Source organism: Pogona vitticeps, chromosome 15 (assembly GCF_051106095.1).
Source record: "Pogona vitticeps strain Pit_001003342236 chromosome 15, PviZW2.1, whole genome shotgun sequence".
NCBI classification, from domain to species: domain Eukaryota; kingdom Metazoa; phylum Chordata; class Lepidosauria; order Squamata; family Agamidae; genus Pogona; species Pogona vitticeps.
Window position 1 is genome coordinate 10,881,734 of NC_135797.1, and position 23,740 is coordinate 10,905,473.

General features: G+C 46.3%; 1 protein-coding gene across 37 annotated transcripts in view; it reads left to right on the forward strand.

The window, feature by feature from the left end:
• NRXN2 (neurexin 2) overlaps positions 1-23,740 on the forward strand; it is a 559,504-nt gene that overhangs the window by 395,994 nt on the left and 139,770 nt on the right. For all 37 annotated transcript variants that reach the window (XM_078382060.1, XM_072984193.2, XM_078382066.1 and 34 more), the window contains one exon: positions 17,884-18,065. In XM_078382060.1, the coding sequence (XP_078238186.1) occupies positions 17,884-18,065 (182 nt within the window). The remainder of the gene's footprint in view (positions 1-17,883; positions 18,066-23,740) is intronic.

Genomic DNA, 23,740 nt, shown 5'->3' on the forward strand with positions numbered 1-23,740 from the left:
GTGTTGGCAAATGCTGGGAGTGACAAGAAAAATTCCTATTTTTAAAAACACTACAATTCCCAGACAGACACACATATCCCAAAAAAATTGCTTTTGAGGGCAGAAATCCAGTGTTCTAGTCAATGGACCTTATTGGGGGGGGGGGAGATTTGTTTTCCAAGTTCCGATGGACTCAATTTTGTTCCGACGAGCAGTTAGATGTATGCCTTGGGCTACGAATCCTTGACGCCCTCGTGCTGTTTGGTCCATTGGTGGGGAGGGACTGCAAAAAGAGAAGTATTGGGGGGGGTTGTCTACCTGGACAGCCATCCCTTCCACCAGCCAAGCTCTCCTCAATTTGGGGGGGGGGGGAGACAGCTGATCCCCGGGCCCTGCTCGGAGGTGGCCGTCTATTACCGAGGCTCGAGCGATAGATTTCCTACTTTAGCCGGGGTCAGACTTGATGATCTTTGGGGACTCCCTCCCCCCCCCCAGCTCTACAATCCTTTGATTCTGGGATGGGTTCATCTGGTCTACCCAGAGACCAACATGCCTCGGTCCTCATCCCTCGGCAGATCGTGAGCTGGTGGGGGGGATGGCACCCCCCATGCTGTTTTGGGATGAAGCCCTCCCACCCCATTTTCTCCTCCTTTCCCATGAAAGATTCCAGTCTCTCTCTCTCTCTCTCTCCTGTGCATCTTTTTTCAGCAGCATTTCTGGCTCTCTCTTCTCCCCCCCCCAAACCTCCATCTCGCTGCTTCCCTCTCTTGTGGTTCACCCCCTTTTTCCCAGGCCTTAATAGGGGGTGATGAATTATTCATCGCTGCCCCTTCCTCCCACCCCACGCGCAGTCTCTGGGGGAAATGGGGAAGGGGGGGGAGGAGGAGGAGGAGGGATCTTTGCATCTCTGCTGATGACCTACATTTTCATTTTCTTTCCTCCATCGCCTCCTCTCCTCCTCTTCCATGCGTTCTGCAGCGTGGGAGCAATGGGCGCTGGAGTGTGTATGTGTGTGTGTCTCTCAATATTGTCAAAAGGTCTGTGTGTGTGGAATGAGAAATCCAAGGGGTGGAGGGGTCACCCTCATCCACGTCTCGGGCATCAACATGCGTGTACCGCCAAACCATTGCAGGCTCGGCCGCCAAACAATCTCTGTTCGGGAACCGTCTGGATGCTGTTGCTTCCCAGCTCCTGTATCCCACACAGGGGCGCTGCGCAAGGTGGAAGGAAGGGCAGTGGTCCACGGGCCACGAGCCGTGTGCCACACGGGAAGATCTGGGCTGTCGCCGTCCCAGAAAGGAACTCGGTTCTCCGAGGGTCGGCTCTGAGTTGCCCGCAGCATCTGTGCTGGTTTAAAGGACAGTCTTGGAATGTCATTTTTTTAGGGACCACATCCTCCAGGCTGGGGGATTCTGGGAGTTGTAGTTCCCAGCCTAACATCTGCAGTTGTGCAAATTCTTTGCAGTTCCGGGAGGTGGGGAGCCGTTTGTGAGATAACACAACTTGGGGACGGATAAAACAACGAGATACTTCACAGAAGACAACAGGGCAGGGTGGAGGGTAACATGAAGTTGAGGTTTTAAGTGTAGTGCAACCTCTTCAGGGTTTCGTGTGGATTTGATGAATGCTCTGGCACCCTCTGTTTTTATGCAGTTATTTTGTCTATGGTTTTATTGTATTAATTATTTGATTGTATATTTCACTGTGAACCACCCAGAGTAGATCTGTAGCATTAATGGGTACAGTATATTAAATGTATGTATGTATGTATGTATGTATGTATGTATGTATGTATGTATGTATGTATGTATGTATGTATGTATGTATGTATGTATGTATGTATGTATGTATGTATGTATGTATGTATGTATGTATGTATGTATGTATGTATGTATGTATTCATGAGAATGGCTGATGGTCGGATTCCAAAGGATCTCCTGTATGGAGAATTAGTGCAGGGAAATCGCCCCAGAGGGAGACCACAGCTGCGATACAAGGATATCTACAAGCGGGATCTGAAGGCCTTAGGAGTGGACCTCAACAGATGGGAAACCCTGACATCTGAGCGTTCAGCCTGGAGGCAGGCATTGCATCACGGCCTCTCCCAATTTGAAGAGACCCTTGTCCAGCAGGCTGAGGCAAAGAGGAAGTCACAAAAGCAGCAAAACCAGGGAGCTGGACAGGGGACAGATTGGATTTGTCTTCAGTGTGGAAGGGATGGTCACTCTCGAATTGGCCTTCTCAGCCACACTAGACGCTGTTCCAAGTCCTCCATACAGAGCATGGTACCATAGTCTCTCGAGACTGAAGGATGCCTAACCTAACTAACGTATGTATGTATGTATGTATGTATGTATGTATGTATGTATGTATGTATGTATGTATGTATGCATGCATGCATGCATGCATGCATGCATGCATGCATGCATGCATGCATGCATGCATGTATGTATGTATGTAAATTTATATTACCTACATTTGTATCCCACTGGGTGAGTGCAATCTCCCCACCTCCACCCCTTTTTGGGTGTTTAAGTGCAAGACATCTGGAGGCAGGGGAAAGATAATAGAAACCTTTCAAAAGGCACAGAGAGAAAGAGCTCAAAAGCAGCGAAGAAGTCAATACAGAGCAATCAAGAATTCACCTAAAGCCGATAGTTCAGAAAGCAATGGTTTCAAAGCAAATGCCAGCAATCTAAAAAACCTACATCCTACCACACAGGAGTGTTGCAATTAAAAGCCCGTTGGAAAAGGTAGTTTTTTAAAACCGTTTCCCCCCCCCCCCCCGTCCTTCTTGAGGAGAGGGAAATCCAGCTGCAGATTCCTCAGGAGGCAGTGCCACAGATCAAAGACCATCATCCACTTCAAGGGCTTTGATGCCAAAGCATCCATGGTTTTAGTTCCTTTTCTAGAATCCTGGACTCCACCAGCGTGGCTAACTATGGTCACAGCTGGGGAAATGCTGGCCAAAATCCTGTTGCTTAGCATAGTAAATTGCACTAGAGTAGGCTCATACCATCAACGGGTGAGTCGAATGAGCAACTCTTGTCTGCGGCTTACTGTGTTAAAATAAATCATAGCTAAAGTAGGCCCATTTGAATTGATAGATGAGCTGATTCGCTAAATTCCCAGTTGATTTAATGGGCCTGCTCTAGTGCAGTTTACTAGGCTAAGTCACAGGATTTTGGCCATTGAATTATGGTATCCAGAAAAAGTAGAAAGTTGACCCCTAGGCTGGGTCATAGGCTCTGTCTGTGTAGGTCAGTTTGGGGTAGCGACGTATTACTTGACTGCATAGGGGCTGAAATTGTCATGTTTGCATTGCGCAGGAATGTATCCAGTCTTATGTAAATAACATTTTGAAAGTAATAATGCATTAGCTTTAGAAAGGTGACTTTTAAAATACTGCTATCACTTTGGCTTGCCCTCCTGTTTAATGTGAAACGAACGATTTTAACATCATGCGTTATTTCCAAACTTGGTATAAGCAAATTGCACTAACAGTACAGTGGACCCTCGACTTACAGACGGCTTGACTTACAGACTTTTCGAGTTACAGACTTCTCTGGCCACAAAATTTAGGTGCGACTTGCAGCCGGAGAATCGACCTACAGACCAGAAAAAAGCCAAAATGGAACAAAAATGGCCGGTTACAGGATTAATAGGTTTTCAATGCATTGTAGGTCAATGGAGACTCGACCTACAGACTTTTCAACCTGCAACCACTGTTCCAGTATGGATTTATTCCGTAAATAGAGGGTCCACTGTATACCGGTTTTCATGCAAGAATCCCCCACTCCCCACTAACTGGAGATTCCTGATATTTCTCATACCATGCCAGGCCCTGCTTAGCTTTCAAAATTGGACTTCATCATCCTGTTCGGGATTATATGGCATGATCAAGTCGGGATCTCTGGAAATTTTGAGGTTAATTGCTGCATATTTCTGAATCTTTGATTCTCTGGGGATTATATTGCAGTACAGCAATGTACGTGGTGGCGCTGTGGGCTAAACCGCAGAATCCTTTGTGTGCTGCAGGGTCAGAAGACCAGCAGTCGTAAGATTGAATCCATGTGACGGAGGGAGCGCCTGTCGCTTGTCCCAGCTCCCGCCAACCTAGCGGTTCGAAAGCATGCAAATGCGACTAGATAAATAGGGACCACCTCGGTGGGAAGGTAACAGCGTTCCATGTCTAAGTCGCACTGGCCATGTGACCGCGGAAGATTGTCTTCGGACAAAAACGCTGGCTCTATGGCTTGGAAAAGGGGATGAGCACCACCCCCTAGAGTCGAACACGACTGGACAAAAAAAAATTGTCAAGGGGAACCTTTACCTTTACAGCAGTGTAACACATGCAACCCCGGGTGCAGCCGAAGCGGTCTTCAAGGCAGGCAGCGAGACAAGGGCCTCTTGCTCAATTTCCTTGGGTTCAGAAGATGGGTTGTACCTGAAACCTGAGTGTGAAAGGATGTCCAGGCTTTGAAAGCTGACTCGGGCTTGGGGAGTTGGGAAAACGTGGCGTTCCTTCAAGGAGGTTTCCGGGAACCTCTTTGAGATGTGCAAGGCTTTTAAAAGGAAGGGTTAAGGCTAATATTGGGAAGGAAAGACTTGTCTGCCTCCCCTTGCTGTAAGCATGATCAATCATGTCCTCTACCTAGGTTTAGTGTGTACTTGTACTGTACAGTTCTGGCCCATTTGATGCCATTTCTAGCCGTTGTGACTGCATCTTATGGGTTCACTCCAGTCTCTGGGGCATGAGAAGAGCCCTGTGAGTCTCAGGGAGCGGAACAGCCGGCATCATGGCAGAGTGGCAGCCGCCTGGACCTTGGAGTGAGGCAGCCAGCTAGTATAGGTGTCAGCCATGGGCCGGTGGATATGAATCAACACAGTACCGATGCCTGGAGGATGCGGAAGTACCTCTTTATATACTCCCCAGCCGGAGCGGACTTGCCATATTTTTCCTCGTATAAGACTATACTTTTGTCTAAAATCTTTAGACTAAAAATTGAGGGTCGTCTAATACACGGAAGTAAGCTGGGGAGAGAACAAAAACAAGTGGAGGGGAAAAGCAGGGATCAAAGCGATCCTGCAGCGCTTTGATCCCTTTCCCCCTGCACTTGCTAAGCCCCACTTAGATTTCTTAATTTTGGATTAGAAAAGTGGGGGGCGTCTTATACATGGGGGCGTCTTATACACGGAAAAATACAGTATTAATAGGCAGCTGCCTCAGGTGGCAGAGGCTAGGAGGTGGGCAGTGGCATGCATGTCTGTCCCAAACAGCCTTGGCTTCTCAAGCCAGCCTGTAGCTGAAAGACGCCACACGGGCCACAGTCCACCACCCGTCCGTTGCCAGACCAGTTGAACTCTCTCCCTGGAACAGGGAGGGGCACTGTCTTTATACTCCCTCTACTTCAATCAGCAGCAGGTCTCGGCGTGGACTTGTGATTTAAAACTCCCTATAGATAGAAACACATCATGATACAGAGACGGGCTAGGCTTTGGCCCATCATCCTGACACTGGGCTACTTATATGTTTACAAAGAGGTTGCTTCTGCACTTGTTATTTATTCTGGAAGTGTCGTGCTTGGTTCATTCGTTTTTTTAACATGGCCTGTCTCCTCCCACATTCTCCCCCCCCCCCCCGGCCAAATTTTCTTATCCTTTTGCTTACAAAGCCTTTCTGGCTTGTTGGTTTGTATTTTCAAAGAATAGAGCAAGAGCGCCGTTTTCCCAGGAGTCGGTGGTTCTCAAACCTCTCTTTGGTTCTTTCCAAGAGGGATTTCTCTGGTGCAGAAGCAGGCCAGGATCAACCACTGGGTCCTCCGTGCCCTTACTGTAAATCGGCCGGAGCTTCTGATTCCCTGTTGTCTCTCTCCAGGAGCAACAGAGGCGTCGTATAAATAAATAAGCAAGGCTGCCAAAGTGAGCAGAAGGGTATCTGTGTTTGGTCTGTTCCAGCAAAAGCGATAACGGGTCTTGTGAGACCTTAAAAGAAAAAGGGGAAAAAACAGGTTTTGTCATAACCTTCCATGGACTGCATCTGAAGACTGCAAAAACTTGCTCCAAATAAAATTTCTTGGCACTTGAGATGCTCCTTGTCTCGCTTGTTTTTGGTGAACTCAAGATAGCTCAAGGAAGATCCGAGCCTTTGTTTCGTTTTACTGTCTTTTACTTTAACAGTGGTTTGCTTGCTGAAAGACATAGTGAAGATGAATTTTCTTGACTGAGAATGGACTCAGAAGGCGTCCTTTAATTCTTACCCTATGTCTGCCCATCTGGGAGCAGCTGTGCCTTCCCCTGGTACCACTCAGTGAATCGCAGGCTTCTTAAGTACAGTGGTGCCTCGCTTAAGTGCGATAATCCGTTCCAGGAAAATCGCTGTTAAGCAAAAACGTCGTGAAGCGAAAATAAAAAACCCATTGAAACGCATTGAAAACCGTTGAATGCATTCCAGTGGGCTAAAAACTCACCGTTCAGCGAAGATCCTCCATACGGCGGCCATTTTTGGTGCCTGCATAGCGAGGAATCCGTCCCTAAGCACAGCGGGGAGCCATTTTAAGCACCCGGTGGCCATTTTGAAAACCCGACAATCAGCTGTTTTTGATTGTCGTAAAGTGAAAATCGGTTCCCGAAGGAGGGAACCAATCATCGCTAAGCGAAATTCCCCCATTTAGACCATTGTTTTGTGATCGTAAAAGCGCTCGAAAAAACGTCATCGTAAAACAGATTCGTCGTAATGCGGGGTAATCATTAAGCGGGGCACGACTGTATTTCAGAGAAAAAGGAAAAAGGCCCACGTCCGCTCACCATTAGTTTTCATGTGTCCAGTGAAGTTTGAGGTTGATGAGCCTATCAAAGTCTCAGCCCACCTTCTCTATTATCTGACCAGTTGGCGCCGTTTTATCACTTCATTTATTTTTATCCGTCTTCTAATTAATGCTAAAATGCTCTCTTAGTCTATAGTGCTCCTGTGATTTTGATTCTTTATGGGAAAAAAAATCCAGGTACTTTTACGATGACTACTATTTTAGTTCCTACCCTGCCAATTAAAATACCTCTGGTCTAAAAATGCCCCTCAGATACTTAGGATCTCAGTCTAATTGCTAGAAGAGGCCTAGAAAACTACTGGTAAATGGAAGTCAATATTGGTGTAATCCACTGATTCAGCGATTCTTATAGAATAACAGAGTTGGGAAAGGCCATCGAGTCCAACCTCTCGCTCGGCGCAGGAATCCGAATCAAAGCAGATCTGACAGCCGGTTGTCCAATTTTCTCTTGAATGCCTCCAGCGTTGGAGCGCTCGCCACGCGCCACTCACCAGTCCAACTAAATCTAGTTGGATTTAGGTTTTATTTATTCATCAGTTGCATTTTTATCTCACTTTCCTGTTGCTGAGCTGAGAGTCTAGTGTCTGTGGCCATCCTCTCCCCCAATTTAGCCTCACAACAAACAACCCTGTGAGGCCGAAGAGGTCAGCTGAGTGTGTGACTGAAGTCACCCTGTGAATTTTATGGGCTCAGGAGAACTTGAGCCCAGATCTCCCAAAACCTCAGTAAGAGGCTCTAATTACTTCTCTGCAGCTTTAGCACAGTTTAAGCTGAAGGAGTCCACAGATAAATAAATATGATACACAAATGAAATAACTGATACTCCAGTCTTCTGAACAGTTACAGTGGTGCCTCGCAAGACAAATGCCTCACAGGACAAAAAACTCGCAAGACGAATGGTTTTGATGACTCGCAAGACGAATATTCCTATGGCCGTGCTTCGCAAGACGAATATTTTCCAGGGTTTTTTTTGTTCCTGCCTCATGTTTGCTGATTTTAAAATGTTTTTCTATGATGTTTAAAAAGTTAAAGTTTTTTGATTGATATTTATTAAATAATCTGCACAATATTATGTATGACTTTAAAGAGCACTTAATAAACCCTTTGTAAACCAAATTTGACTTTGTTCTGATTTTTTTTTGCCCATAGGAATACATTAATTAGATTTCAATGCATTCTATGGGAAACGTGTTTCGCAAGACAAAGTTTTCGCAAGATGACATTAACCACGGAACGAATTAAATCCATCTTGAGAGGCACCACTATACTTGTCATTTGGTTTTTTCCAATTACATCCTCCTTTAAAAAACCCCAATGCGTTTTCAGGGGTTAAGCGTCTCACTGTGGGTCTTGATGGTGGAAAGTGAGCCACAAAACTCTCAGATCCTGCTCACTGCTGCTGTATATGGATTTTACGTCTTGCTATGTATACTATGTTTTACGATTGTTATACACTGCTCTGAAATTGTGATGTGTGTTTCATAAATCTTAAGTCAGTGTTTTATAAATCTTAAGTCAGTGTGTATATATATATATATATATATATATATATATATATATATATATATATATATATATATATATATATATATATATATATATATATATATATATATATATATATATATATATATATATATATATATATATATATATATATATATATATATATATATATATATATATATATATATATATATATATATATATATATATATATATATATATATCCCACCAACATTCATGGTGTTGTTGTATTGTTGCAATGTAATAACACAAGTTCTGGGCACGCATGTCTGCAGGCACATGGGCGCATTTGTGCTTCTTAACAGGCTGTTAACAAAAGTTCTCAGAGCAGCCTGAATTTAAAAAAAACAAAACACCATAAATGTTCACGTGAGGCAACACATGATAAAAACCAGGCAGACAAAATAAAAACACTGCAGCCTATAAAGCCGAAGTACATTCAGCGGCAAAGCGAAAGACTACAAAGGTCTAAAAGCAGGGAAGGCTGCTTTTAAAATCCCCAGGAGAATTTAAAAAAGGGTATTTACCGGCACCTAAAAGGCCATAATGGAGCTGTTGCAGAAGTCTCTCTGGGGAGGGTGTTCCAGAGGTGGTGTGGCACCATCGGAAAGACTGAAAAAGACTGAGATATGATAGATAGATAGATAGATAGATAGATAGACAGACAGATAGATAGATAGATAGATAGATAGATAGATAGATAGATAGATAGATAGATAGATAGATAGATAGATAGATAGATAGATAGATAGATAGATAGATAGATAGATAGATAGATAGATAGATAGATAGATAGATAGATAGATAGATAGATAGATAGATAGATATCGTTCTCTCTCTCTCTCTCTGGACTAGAGAATCATAGCTGTAGGAATTATAAAATTATAGCTGAAAAATATAATATTCCCATGCTTTGCCTAAAACCCACATGGCAGAGTCCCAACTACAATTGAATGAGTTCTCAAAGGTGGAGTTCACTCTTCAGCCAACGGTGCAGATTCAGTGACTCTCGTACTTTCCCAAGGACTAGTAAATAGTTTCAGGCCCCCTTTCCTTATAGCCACCCATCCCACCCTGTTCGGTGGGGGGGGGGGACCTGGAAGAGGGTCTCAGAGGAAGGCCTTCAGGGAAACACAGAAGGAGAATCCCTGGAGTGCGATGAGGCAGGCAGGGTGGATGTTCTCTACAGCTGTGGTCCCCAACCTTGGGCCTCCAGATGTTCTTGGACTACAACTCCCAGAAGCCTTCACCCCCACCTCTGCTGGCCAGGATTTCTGGGGGTTGAAGTCCAAGCACATCTGGAAGCCCAAGGTTGGGGGACCACTGCTCTACAGGGCCGAGGGCTGTTTTTCAGATTTGCTGGGAGCCCAGTGGCCACTCTGCCTAGGGAAAGGGGCTTGGCAAGACAATCCCATGTCCATATCTTAAGTATTTATTTAAACGTAAAGTTAAATTTTCTTATAAAGATCATTATAGAGGGTTTTTTGTTAGCTTAAAAATGAGTCTGACTTTCTTTTTTTAAAAAGTTTTCTGTTTGTTTTTTTTTAACTGTAAAAGCCATGGGTAACGTCTAGTGATGCAATTTGATTTCCAAAAAGCTCAGGATTTCTTTGAGGGCGGCGACCGTCAGAAGTGGAAGGAGGCCTTCGTGACGTGGCACAGCCTCCCCCCCCCAACCCCCAGAGCATTTTATGGGACTTTCTGAGCAAAAATGAAATAAACTGTAGTTAGTGAATAATAGTGAATGGTGAAGTTGGAAATGGAAAATATATGGCTTTAGCCTCTACGTTTAAGGCCAGATGTGATCTGAGGGGAGCCACTGGCAAAATGCTTGGCCTTCCTCTGTGCTTGAGCCGTCACAGAAATGGCAGAGAAGAAGCTGGAGGAGGACCCCTGAAATTATGCAAGGGGTGGATAGAGGAAAGCTCTTTCCCCCCTCACGCAATACTAAAACCAGGGGACATCCACCCCAGTTGAGTGTTTGGATAGTGAGAACAGACCAAATAAAATATCTCTTTATCCAGCATATTGTTAGTCTGTGGAACTCCTTGCCACAGGATGTGGTGATGGCATCCGTCCTAGATGCTTTGAAAAGGGGATGGTGCAGATTTCTGGAGGAAAAGTCAATCGCAGGTGACAAGCCATGATGATGGGGATGTACAATCTCCAGGCTTCAAAGTAAGCCCCCTCCAAATACCAGATGCAGGGGAGGAGGATCAGAAGACAAGGATCTCGTGGCCTCGTTTGCTCCCAGAGGCATCTGGCAGGGCCACCGTGAGAGGCAGGGAGCTGGACGAGATAGGCCCTTGGCCTGATCCAGCACAGGGCTTCTCTTAGATTCTTATGATGTTTAGCACATCTCTTTGCTGCCAAAGCAAGTTTTGCTGCTTGATAGGTAATGGTTACATCTGTGCTCACAAGTAGCACACAAAGCTGATCCAAGAAGAGGGGTGGGGGGTGTCTGTCACACAAAGGTCTGTGAGTGTCAGCAGGAAATTGACTTCTGGGGTGCTCATATAAAGGGCACCTTAATAAATAATGAAAAACATCGTCAGTCTCTTCTGAATTCAAAGTAATAAGGTATTCCTTGACTATTTGTTTATCAGTCTCAAGCTGCAATGTTGTCTCCTCCACTTGTACTTCACATTTGCCTGGAGGGTTTTAGACTTGCTTTTGGGAAATGACTGAACTGTGGTAGGAACTGAGCATTTCTCCCTTTTCTTTGTTCCCTGTTACCATTGTTTCATCCCTATTGAGTAATTGAGTCACTGTTTTTTTTTCTCAGTTTTCTGCTACCTATGTACCTGAAGAATGCTTCTTTTTTTTGCTTTTAGCGTCCCTAGCTAACCTCAGCTCATTCTCAGCGTTTGCCTTCCCAATGCCATCCCTGCAATTCATTGCTACTTGTCTGCACTCTTCCTTTTATGGTCTGGCCTTCTTTCCACTTCCTCTATGTATCCCTTTTCGTTTTAAATGCAAGATTGTAGAAGCCAGCCCAATAGGTGATTGAGTCTTCCCTTCGCACTGGCCACCAGGCCCTTCACCGAGAGAATCAGACTAGTTGGAGGGCATTGGGGGGCAGAGGTGGTCACGAATAATAGCTAGGATGCTGCTTCTGCTCCCGGCTGCCACCTCATTCTGAATCTTGGGAGGGCTGATCCTGAGCCCAGAAAAAACGTCATCTACCCGGCTTCAGTGAGCTATGACACGTGGTTGCTCGCCTTTCAGACAAGGGAGAAAGGAAGGAATTCTGTTTGGCTAGGGGAAGAAGCCCGACCGTCTTGCAGTTTTCCCCCTTCCTTAGGTAACAGCGTTCTGTGTCTAGTCACGCTGGCCACGTGACCACGGAAGATTGTCTTCGGACAAAAACGCTGGCTCTATGGGTTGGAAACGGGGATGAGCACCGCCCCCTAGAGTCGAACACGACTGGACAATTTGTCAAGGGGAACCTTCCCTCTGATAGCTTGGCCGTAGTTGCCTGCTGGTCTTGTGAGTCTCCTCGGTGCCCTAGGGGTGCAAATGCTGATGGTTTCCAAGCTAATCAACAAAGCCCGCAGAGATGGGTGGGTGGCAAAGCATAGGGCCTTGAGGGCCCTCCCCTCCCCTTTCGGTGTAAGAAGTGGGGGAACGTGGGAGCAGCGGCTTCTCCAGTAGATAACCCCTTGGACTTCTGGCTTCTCAGGACCGAGCAAGCCAGTGGCTGCCTTGCTGGACTTCTCCTGTAAGCCTGGCTTAGCGTTACCTCTGATCTTGGATCCTGGTTTGTTACTTCTCCTCATAAGCCTGCATTCAGATGCCAGCTTTCAACTGTAGCTTTGGACTTGGACGTCTTAGAGGCGAGAAACCCGATTTGGGCAAAATGCTAGCCTTTTCTGCTTCCTCGTTTCTTTCTGTCGGTATAGAACACAAATCGGCACTGGGCAGCTTTTAAACACCAAGCGCCCCCCCCCCCCCAAAGGTAGAGAAGTGCATCATGAATGCCTTGTTTCATCTTTAGATTTGGAAAACTGGACGTGACCTTCCAGTAACAGCTCTTTTTTTCATTCTCAGAAAGGAGAGATGCTGGTTTGGCCCACAGGAATCTGGGAGCAGCTGGAAAAAGCATCTGTTTGGCTGCTTGTGTGTTGCTGGTCATTTCCGAAAAGCTACAGTTCTAGCTTAGCATTTTGCATAAACGAAGGAAGTAAGCGCCCTTGGTGTCCGGAAGAGATTGAGAACAATATCTCTGCCTCTTACCGCCTGTGCAGCTTCCTCGTTGTACTGGAAGGGGGAAAGAGAACGTTTAGCACTTGAGTTATGGCCACTTCAGTAGTGTAGTGGAGACCCGGCTTGTCGGGTCAAAGTTCTGGGACTTTCTGAGCAGCAGGGACTGTGACAGGTACCTGCCACCCCCTTTTTAGGCTTCCTGTTTTCTCTTGAGATTAGTTGCACTCCTCAGAGTAGCAGGGAAAGAAACACATTTTCCTAGGAAAATGATATAATGCCATCCAATTTGTCATAATACAGAATATTTGAGTGGGGCTTTGTCTTCCTAGGGTAATTAAGAGCCATTAACTCCACAAAAGACCGGCTCCTTTCATGTTGGTGCAGTCAATCTAGCCGCTTGCCTCTTCGGCTTCTCCCTGGTGGGGTCTGGCGAAGGGGACTCTCATGAAAAGTGCCTAGAACTGGAAGGCAGTGGGTATTCTTCTTGACACCCAGATCAGACTGGGGTGGCTTTTCAACCCTACTGAGATGAGCAAAGCTTTCTGAATCCCACAGGTTCTTTAATAATTTACAGATGCATAATTTCAGAATTCTCTTTTTCTGCTGCTCACGGACTCTTCGCTTTGTTCTCCTGTTGTTTCGATAACATGTCCTTTTCTCTCCGATAAAATACCTGTTTTGGAGGTAGATTTGGGTTCATGGATATTCATGAACATATGCAAGTTTTAAAGAACTACATATTTATTTATTTGTTTGTTTGTTTGTTTGATTGATTGATTGATTGATTGATTGATTGATTGATTGATTGATATCCCGCCCATCTGGTCTGGTCGACCACTCTGGGCGGCTTCCAATAAGGTGTATACGATAAAACATAAGGATTTTACAAACAGTCCATAACACATACAACAATAAAACAAATAATAAATGACAGAAAAAATAAAGAAAGATTTAAATATTGACAGGAGGGAAGGCCTGTCAATATACATATACATAGGAATGGAAGTGTTACCTGTTGGGGGAAGGGGTAAATATTAATTTCTAATTTTCAGTTGTCTCCTGCAGAATAGCAATCAGAATGCTAACACGCATTGATTATCCATACTCTGATATCAGGACCGTAGCAGTCAAAGTATAGTAAGCAAAACTGAAGATAGCTGGTGGAATATTTTTGCATTTGGCCAGTCGTTGTTGTGTGTGTGTGTGTGTGTGTGTGTGTGTGTGTGTGTGTGTAGCACACAAAGCTGAGCCAAGAAGAGGGGTGGGGGTGTCTGTCACACAAAGGTCTGTGAATGTCAGCAAGACATATAGTGACCCTAATAGGGCTTTCAAGGTAAGATAGCCTTTAAGGAGTGGTTTTACCGGTTCCACTCCCCCATTGAGTTTCCCAGACCAAGTGAGGATTCGAACCCTGTTCTCCAGAGTCCTAGTCTGTCACTCCATCCACTACACCATACTGGAAATCTAGACTTCCTGGTCTAGACATTGGAAAAAGATGTGGGGTTTTTTTTGGGGGGGGGGTGGCAGGACTACAACTCCCAAAATAAGTCAGCTAGCATGGCTAGTGGCTGTGCCGGCGTGGCATTCTCCTCTTTAGTGACCTGGCCAGTTGGGAGCTTAAGACCTGTTTCTGCGGGGGGGGGGGGGGACTTAACATACATAACCTTCCTTGGCTCTCTGATCACCTTACTGTGTGCCTGACCAATGCAGACCGAGTGTTCTCGCCTAGCGGCTGCCCATGAGGAGCTAAGGGTCTCCCTCTTGTACAATGCCTAATGAAAACCTCATTATTGCTCAGGAGTGCAGTCCTTAGGACTGGACAGACGTTACTGCTTTTGAAAATTAATAACAATTGCCATCGTCAATTTTGATGCCTGGCAACCCTTTCCAGGGTTTCCCAGATAAAGAGTACTCAAAAGGGGTTTACCATTTCCTTCTTCTAGGAGGAACTGTGCAGCTTGCCCAAGGCCACTACTCGCAGGAGGCCCAGTGGGGAATCAAACCACCGACCTTTGGCTCTGTAGCCAGAGACTTGGGTAGAAATGATTGTTTTTGAAAATCAAGGGGCTCGAGACCCACAAGAAGCCGGCGTGGTCTGGAAGCTTTGCGGCCTTATCCATTCCGTGTTTTCGTAGCGTAGCGTTGGCTTTTGGACAAGCTGAGGACAATGGATGGGATGGTTGGAGAATCGCTTAGCCGGGAGGCAGGCGTGTCCGTGGTGGGCCAGAAATACAGATGAGGGCTGATGAATAGCCCTGCTGGAACCCCGTGCCTGGAGGGGACTGAGAAAAGAGCCGGGTGGCCAGGAGACGGATGATTCTGTCTCAACCCTTACGCCTCTCCGTCCATCATTCCTAACCCTGTTCCTCGCCCAGGCTGTGTCCCGAAATGCAGAAGGGGAGGCACAGAGCCCTAGCATTTCGTGGCTGGGAAGGGACAAGGTGTGTGTGTGTGCATTTGTGTGCATGGGGGGGGGGACTCCAGTTGGGTGTAGCTGGATGAGGGCTTTCTTTGTTCCTTTTTTTCTCTATACGGATGTCTCCAGAGTTTTGCAAATTTGGCGGAAAGAATAAAAGATCAAGGATGCAGACCTGAGAAAGAAACCCAAACCTTTGTATTTCTCCTATCGAGGAAAATACGTATGAGATCTTAGAATCTTGGCCTTCGGATCACTGAGTATTCATCTCAATATTAGTGGCACAGAATAAGGATTACCGCCCCTTTTGGCGTGGATGGACTGCCCACCGTCACCAGCTTCATAGCCGGCTGACTGGAAAGGGTCCTGTCCCCGCCGGGACTGTAGCTGTGTTGCATTTAGCCAGTACGACCAGGGCTAGAATTTATCTTGGTTCTGTTCGGGTAAACGTGGATTTGCCACGCATTCGACCCCAGGAGCATATAAGGGTTTTATTTTTATTTTATTTGTTTTTAATACACGGGAGTGCGGGAGGAAGGAGAACCGAGTCCTGTCGCCTTAGCCTGGCGTTCCGAAAAAGGGGTGATGTTGAAATGGTGGCCAGGGGGCAGAGGAAGCTAGCCTTGACCCCTGCCAGAGGAAAGAGAGGCTGAAGAGGAGACCAACACGGATCTTCTCCACACCTGCAGAGGCTGGCGACTCAAAAGGCCAACTGCAAGGGGCTGCCTGAATGTCCAGGCACTGTCCAGGGTGCTGAACCGAGGATCTGTCCAGGGCGCTGAATCAAGGATCTGTCCAAGGTGCTGAACCGAGGATCTGTCCAGGGTGCTGAATTGTCTTTGAGAGTTCCCGTGTCGGATTGGCTTCCCCTCCACTCTTCTGCGTGATTAAGAAACCTGGTTTTTCCAGGTTCCCCAGCTGCATAGAGACACTTCGGGGACAGAAAGCTGTCTCCTCCTCAAGGCACTCAAACGTTGCCCTTTTTGGAACCCCTGAATGCGGCTCTTCTTAGATTCCCCGGGGGGTTTGTCTACTGGGGATGAAGGCTAGGTGTGCGCTGTGCCAGTCTAACCACCGGCACTGCCTTTGCTTGTCATTCTTCACACCCTGGAAGCTATTGTGGACAACGTCGGGTGTGACACAAACCATAATAAATGGATTTCCTAAGCATGGGTGGATTGTTGCCTTGGAGGCCCTTATTTATAGCTGTTGTTTACTCAAGTCACATTAGTGTCATCCTTCAGCTGAAAAATGCTTGTGTGGTCTACAGTTATTAGGCTGAATAACAACAATAACAACACTGCAGGAGGGCAAAACTGTCGATGCATGCTCTGGTATCCTCTCTCCTACTGTCACAGGCAATCCCTGCTCCCAGGTGTTACTTCATTGTGCTTTTTATTCTGGGATTGAGGAGTCCTTGTTAACCCTTACATAAGGGCATTTCCTGGACGATCAGAGGCACATTACACACTGGTTTTGCTGACAGGGTGATGCCCTGGCAGATATACTGGGCGAAACCAAAATTCAGATATGCTGACAAAAGTAGCTAAATTCTGTGCTGCTGCAATCAAAATCCGTGGAGGAAAGGTTCCACCTGAAGCGCAGCTATAGTATAATGATCACACGAGCTCTATGAGCTTTGGTATAATTTGGTATAATGATCAAACGAGCTCTATGAGCTTCAAAGTCACAATTCTGTCATTCTGTACAAGCTGCAATAGCCCATAGATAAGGCCTATGATAGGGAGGCAGGAGATATTTAGTAAGATGTATGAATGTAGTTTTATATATATGTATATAGATGTTTTTAGATTGCTTTTATGTCTCCTAATTTAAATAATGTTCCTTACTTTTGCTGGCCAATGACCGTAATAAAACATTTATTATAATCCCTGCTCATTGGCTTCCCAGATGAAGTGTGTCCCACTGCGACCACACATCTGGGCAGATCATAAGCACTTGGAGGAAAGGGGTATTTTTCTTCGTGAACTCTGTTGGAGCTCAAAAATACCAGAGTTTTCCCGATATTGGTTCATTTATTTGGAACCTTTCCATTGCAGAAGGGCTGGGGAGTGGTTGACAGATGCAGCACAGAAAGAAAGGGGATGGGGAGGGAGGAGGGGGAAAAAATCAAACCCAGTCCCTTCGTACTGCATTACAGAGTTAAGCGGGTAGAAGATTCAGCAGGTCACAGAGCTGAGCTGAAGCACTATTGATCTTGGCATGCTGCTTTCGCCCCTGGAGTTCAAAGCAAGGGCACCTATTATTATTATTATTATTATTATTATTATTATTATTATTATTATTATTATTATTATTATTATTATTATTATTATTAGTAGTAGTAGTAGTAGTAGTAGTAGTAGTAGTAGTAGTAGTAGTAGTAGTAGTAGTAGTAGTAGTAGTAGTACAGTGGTGCCTCGCTAGACAGTTACCCCGCATGACAGTTTTTTCTCTAGACATTGACTTTTTCCGATCACTATAGCGATTCGCAAAACAGTGATTCCTATGGGGGAATTTCACTGGACAATGCTTGGTCCCTGCTTCGCAAACTAATTTTCGCTAGATGACAATTTTGACAGCTCCTTCCACGCTCGCAAAATGGGTGTTTTCGGGACCTAAGCTTCACAAGATAGCGATTTAAACAGCTGATCGGCGGCTCGCAAAGCGGCTTTCCTATGGCCGATCTTCACTAGACAACAACGATTCTTCCCCATTGGAACGCATTAAATAGGTTTCAATGCTTTTCGCTAGACAATGATTTCACTAAACAGCGATTTCAGTGGAACGGATTGTCATCATCTAGCGAAGCACCACTGTAGTAACTAAGCTGATGGAAGCTCACTTGAATCCTCTGACCTCAGAGACTACAGCAGGACATTCCCTCTCCTCTGACCGTTCTTTTCTCTTTCTCCTTCTTCTTTCCAGCTGGCACGACGTATATTTTCGGAAAGGGCGGGGCGCTGATTACGTACACGTGGCCACCAAACGACCGCCCCAGCACGCGGGCCGACCGCTTGGCCGTGGGCTTCAGCACGCATCAGAAGAACGCCATTCTGGTGCGGGTGGACAGTGCCTCTGGGCTCGGAGACTACTTGCAGCTGCATATAGTAAGAATCGTCGGGTGGGCGGACGGACTGGGAGGGAGGGTGCTTTGATACGCTGGGGCAAACAGAGGGCGGGAGGGATGACCTTCTAAAGGGGAAAGAGGCCTGGATCATCCAATTGCACAGCACGAAGTTTCTGGAGTGTGAGCACGGAGAGAAGGGGGAGCGCTTGCTCTTCTGCAAAACTGCTTTTTCCTACTCAAGACGGAACAACAGCCCTCTTGGGGTCTTTACCAGCTGCAACAGAATGTCATGCCTTCAGTGCTCTTCTGTTTGTTTGCTGCTTTATGTGAGTCCATGTGAACCGGGTTGCAAAGAAGTTGCCTGCAGCTTTAGGATGGAAAGATTTCTCCTCCCACCCCCACGGTGAAGGGAATACCTTTTGAGATCTAAGGAGAATCTAGAAGTGGAGGCAGCCACCTGGAGGCGGTCTTAAAGAAACCAGTTCTGGGGGGTTTTCATCGACACAAGGAGCAGATCTTTTTGTGAAGTTATGGGGGTCTTGATCACCTGTTCATGATCAAGTTGTCACGATGTACTTTGCAAACAGGAACAGCTTGCAGTAAGTTGGTGCTTGGAGAGGAAGAGGCAGTTGTGGTGGTCGTTGCAGGTGATGTTGCCATGGGTTCATAATATGCGGGATGAGTTGAATTAGCTGTGCAGGAGGCAGAGTCACAACGCATGTAGATAGGACACAACAGGGAGTGCCGGGCAGTCTGAAAAGCCTTCCCTGTCACACCTACTCAGGGAGTGCTCTGTTTTTGTATACAGGGATAGATTGGTAGCTTGGATAGCCAGTTTTAATGAACTCCGAACAGCGATAGGTAAGGTCCCATGGCAAGAGATCCTTATAGGAAAGGGAATCCAAGACGGGTGGGAGTTTCTTAAAAAGGCACAATTCCAACAAGAAAAAAAAAAGATGAAAGACAGTAAAAAATGTAGTGAGATTCTGATGAGCAAACTAACTAGCTGTAGGCTGGATAGAACAATTGTCAGGTAGATACACATAGTTGGTTACAGAATTGCACTCAAGAGGGTATTGATTGAATGGCTCCTTCTCAGACAAGTGGGGTACCACAAGGCTGTCCTGGAACTGGTGGTCTTCAACATGTTTCTAATGACTTGGATAAGCTTATCGAATCTGTGGATGATACAAAATTGGGTGGCATAGCTAATACCCTGGATGAAGGGGGCGGGGGGATCAGAAAGATCTGAATCGGCTCGAGCACTGGGCTGAAAATAAGAGAATGGAATTTAACAGGGATAATTGCAGAGATCTACACCTAGAGGGGAAAAAACCAAACACACAGTTAAAAGATGGTGGATACCTGGCTCAGCAATACTACAAGTGAGAAGGATCTTGGAATTGTTGATCAAAAGCTGAATATAAGCCAACAATGTGACGTGGCTGCAAAAAAGGCCAATGCTATTTTAGGCTGCATTAACAGAGGTGGCGTTAACAGAGGGACATGGTGGCGCTGCGGGCTAAACTGCAGAAGCCTGTGCTGCAGGGTCAGAAGACCAAGCAGTCGTAAGATCAAATCCACGCGATGGAGGGAGCGCCCGTCGCTTGTCCCAGCTCCCGCCAACCTAGCGGTTCGAAAGCATGCAAATGCAAGTAGATAAATAGGGACCACCTTGGTGGGAAGGTAACAGCATTCCGTGTCTAAGTCGCGCTGGCCATGTGACCACGGAAGATTGTCTTCAGACAAAACGCTGGCTCTATGGCTTGGAAACGGGGGATAAGCACCGCCCCCTAGAGTCAAACACGACTGGACTCAATGTGAAGGGGAACCTTTACCTTTACCTAACAGAGGTGTAGTCTCCAAATCCCCTCTGTTTGCCACTGGTTAGGCCTCATCTTGAGAACTGTGTCTAGATCTGGACACCACACTTTAAGAAGGATGCTGACAAACTGGAAAAAGTTCAGAGGAGGGCGACGAGGAGGATCAGGGGGCTGGAAACCAAGCCCTAGGGGGAAAGGCAGAAGGAATTGGGCATGTTTAGCCTTGAGAAAAGAAGACTGAGGGGAGAGGGAAGAGCACTTTTGAAAGACTTGCACGTTTGTCATTCAGAGGAGGGGCAAGATCTGTTCTCGATCATCCCAGAGTGCAGGAAGCCAGCTCCAGGCTAAATATGAGGGGGAAACTCTTAACTGTTAGAGCAGCGCAGAACAGCGGAGACCGTGACCTCAAGAGATGGTGAACGCTCCAACTCTGGAGGTATTCAAGAGAAATTTAGACTGCCATCTGTCAGATCTTCTTTGATTGGGGTGCCTGCCTTGAGCAGGCGGTTGGACTCGATGGCTTTCTTAGCCCTGTCTTCCAACATATTATGTTAGTCCATGATTCTGTGACTCTCTCCTTATTGTTGAAGGCCTTTCATGTTGCACCCCGGCAGCCAAAGCTGGGCTGTCAGGCATTTCATTTTTCTCTCCGTGTAGACACTCTGACGAATTTACACAGGTCGAGGTAGACATACAGTGGTGCCTCGCTTGACGAAGATAATCCGTTCCAGCGAAATCCTGTAGAGCGAAATCCTCGTCAAACGAAATAAAAAAGCCAATTGAAACGCATTGAAAACTGTTCAATGTGTTCCAATGGGGGAAATACCTGCTTGTCCAGCGAAGATCCTCCATAGGGTGGCCATTTTTGGGTGCCTGTGCAGCGAAAAATGCCTCCTAAAAACAGCGGGAAGCCATTTTGAGCAGCTGGCGGCAATTTTGAAAACCCGTCGATCAGCTGTTTTGATCGTCGTAATGCGAAGAATCGGTTCCTGAAGCAGGGAACCAATCGCCGAGAAGCGAAAAAAGCCCATTAAACATCGTTGTGAAGTGGATTCATCGTCAAGCGGGGTAATCGTTAAGCGGGGCACCACTGTACACATGCACATAGTCACTGACGTTCTGAGTTGATCGATTGGTGTGGACAACTTATACAACTTATAGAAGGTGTTGGACTACTACAGCTTCCATCATCTAGCATCCTTCCTAGGCAAAAGTTCAAAAACCAGCTTCCCATTGCCCTTCCTCCCTGTGAGCTTCCAGGGCTGAATCGGGATTTGAACTTGGGACTCCGGGGTGGTGGTGCAACATTCTTATCTGCTAAACCCCATTGACTGTCGAAAAAAGTGAGTCCAGAGGAAGGAGGGAAAGTAATAACGGGCATGGAGAATTATAAGACATAAGACATAAGACATAAGAAATTTATTTGTCATTGCGCTCACAAGTGGGTGCAACGAAATGAGGTGCTCTTCCCCAAGGTAAAACTGGACAACACTACAAAAAAAAGTTAAAATATACACAACTTTCACCATCCAAATATAGATACCCCGTTTTCTCTCAGCAATTAAAATTCCACCAAAAACCTATGGCCCCGCATTTAAACTCAATACTGCACTTGGGTAAAAACTGTTCTTGAATCTGCTTGTCCTTGCTTTCAATACCCTGAATCTCCTTCCTGATGGTAATAGTTTAAAGAGCTGATATCCCGGATGAGAGGAGTCTTTCAGTATGTTAGATATCTTCCTCTTACATCTGTTCTTATACAGTTCTTCCAAAGAGGGGAGTGAACAGCCAATGATGTTTTGGGCCGTCTTGATCACCCCTTGAATTGCCTTTTTCTCTGCCACTGTGCAGCTCGTGAACCATACACAGAGACAGTAGGATAATATGCTCTCAATCGAACTCCGATAGAAGGTGATTAACAAACTCTCAGTCAATTGTTGCTTTCTAAGAATCCTTAGAAAATACAACCGTTGTTGTGCCTTCCTGATTAACGCAGCGGTGTTTGCAATTCAAGTCAGGTCATTTGTTATGATAGTCCCAAGAAACTTACATTCAACCACCTGTTCCACACAAACTCCATCTATATACAGTGGCTGAATATCTGCTCTTTTTTTCCTATAGTCCACTATGAATTCCTTGGTTTTTTGGATGTTAAATAAATGATTGTTTTTTTTGCACCAGCGGGATAGCTGTAATACCTCGTCCCGATACGCAGACTCATCATCCCCAGAGATAAGTCCTACTAGTGTAGTATCGTCATCCTGTGGGTGTCTGAGGGTGTGTACGTATCGTCACAGGGGGCACATTAACACAGCAGGGAAGAATCGGGGGGGCTATGGATCTTGTTGGACTCCAGCTCCCATCAGCCCTGACCGCCTCGTCGTCGTTTAGTCGTGTCCGACTCTTCGTGACCCCATGGACCAGAGCATGCCAGGCCCTCCTGTCTTCCACTGCCTCCCAGAGTTGGGTCCAAATTCGTGTTGGTCACTTCGATGACCCTGTCCATCCATCTCGTCCTCTGTCGTCCCCTTCTCCTCCTCTTGCCTTCACACTTTCCCAACATCAGGGTCTTTTCCAAGGAGTCTTCTCATGAGGTGGCCAAAGTACTGGAGCCTCAGCTTCAGGATCTGTCCTTCCAGTGAGCACTCAGGGTTGATTTCCTTCAGAACGGATAGGTTAGATCTCCTTGCAGTCCAGGGGACTCTCAAGAGTCTCCTCCAGCACCACAATTCAAAAGCATCAATTATTTGGCGGTTGGCCTTCTTTATGGTCCAGCTTTCACTTCCATACATCACTACTGGAAAAACCATAGCTTTGAGTATGCGGACCTTTGTTGGCAAGGTGATGTCTCTGTTTTTTAAGATGCTGTCGAGGTTTGTCATCGCTTTCCTCCCAAGAAGCAGGCGTCTTTTAATTTCGTGCCTGCTGTCTCCATATGCAGTGATCATGGAGCCCAAGAAAGTAAAATCTGTCACTGCCTCCCTATCTTCCCCTTCTATTTCCCAGGAGGTGATGGGACCAGTGGCCATGATCTTAGTTTTTTTGATGTTGAGTTTCAGACCATTTTTTGCACTCTCCTCTTTCACCCTCATTACAAGGTTCTTTAGTTCCTCCTCACTTTCTGCCATCAGAGTGGTATCATCTGCATATTGGAGGTTGTTGATATTTCTTCCGGCAATCTTAATTCCGGCTTGGGTTTCTTCCAGTCCAGCCTTCCGCATGATGTATTCTGCATATAAGTTAAATAAGCCGGGGGACATGCTTCTGCACCGCCTGGCTGGTGCAGAAGCATGGTGGGAGATGTAGTTCAGCAACTGAAGGGTTGTGGGGGGGGTGGCTTCAGGCTGGAACCAGGTCTAGGAGGCTGCGATCAAGATGGTCCCAAGATGGCAAAAGGTCTCGGAAGCCCAACATGGGAGAAATGGCCGAGGGAATGGGAGAGGAAGCAATGGAGCAGCGATGGGGTCGCCCTGACGTGTACAAAGGAGCGGATTGATAGTGGAACTGATGGAGGTTCTCTAGAGGGGGCTTGGTAGTCAGTTTCTATGTTATCAGAGGGTTGGGCTGGATGACCCTGGGGTCCCTTCCGTCAGGTCTGTGTGATTCCCCTGCGCACTGCTTCTGCCCTCCCCTACCGCGAGGGAAGGTTGGTATTCTGCCCGGCCCCTTTCCCCGAGCACCAGCAAGCCGATCCTTGCCTCTGCCTCCCTCCGTCTCCCAAGTGGAGCGCACTGATTCATTCTTCGCCCTGTGTGAACGCCGTGTCTCAAAAGAGGCCGCGGGCGCCCAGTCCATCTTGGTGTCATTCCTATTAATATTTATGCATTAATGGCTGTGCATGATATTGGGCTGAGGGGGGGAGGAGGAGGAGGAGGAAAGCTCGTTACTTAAT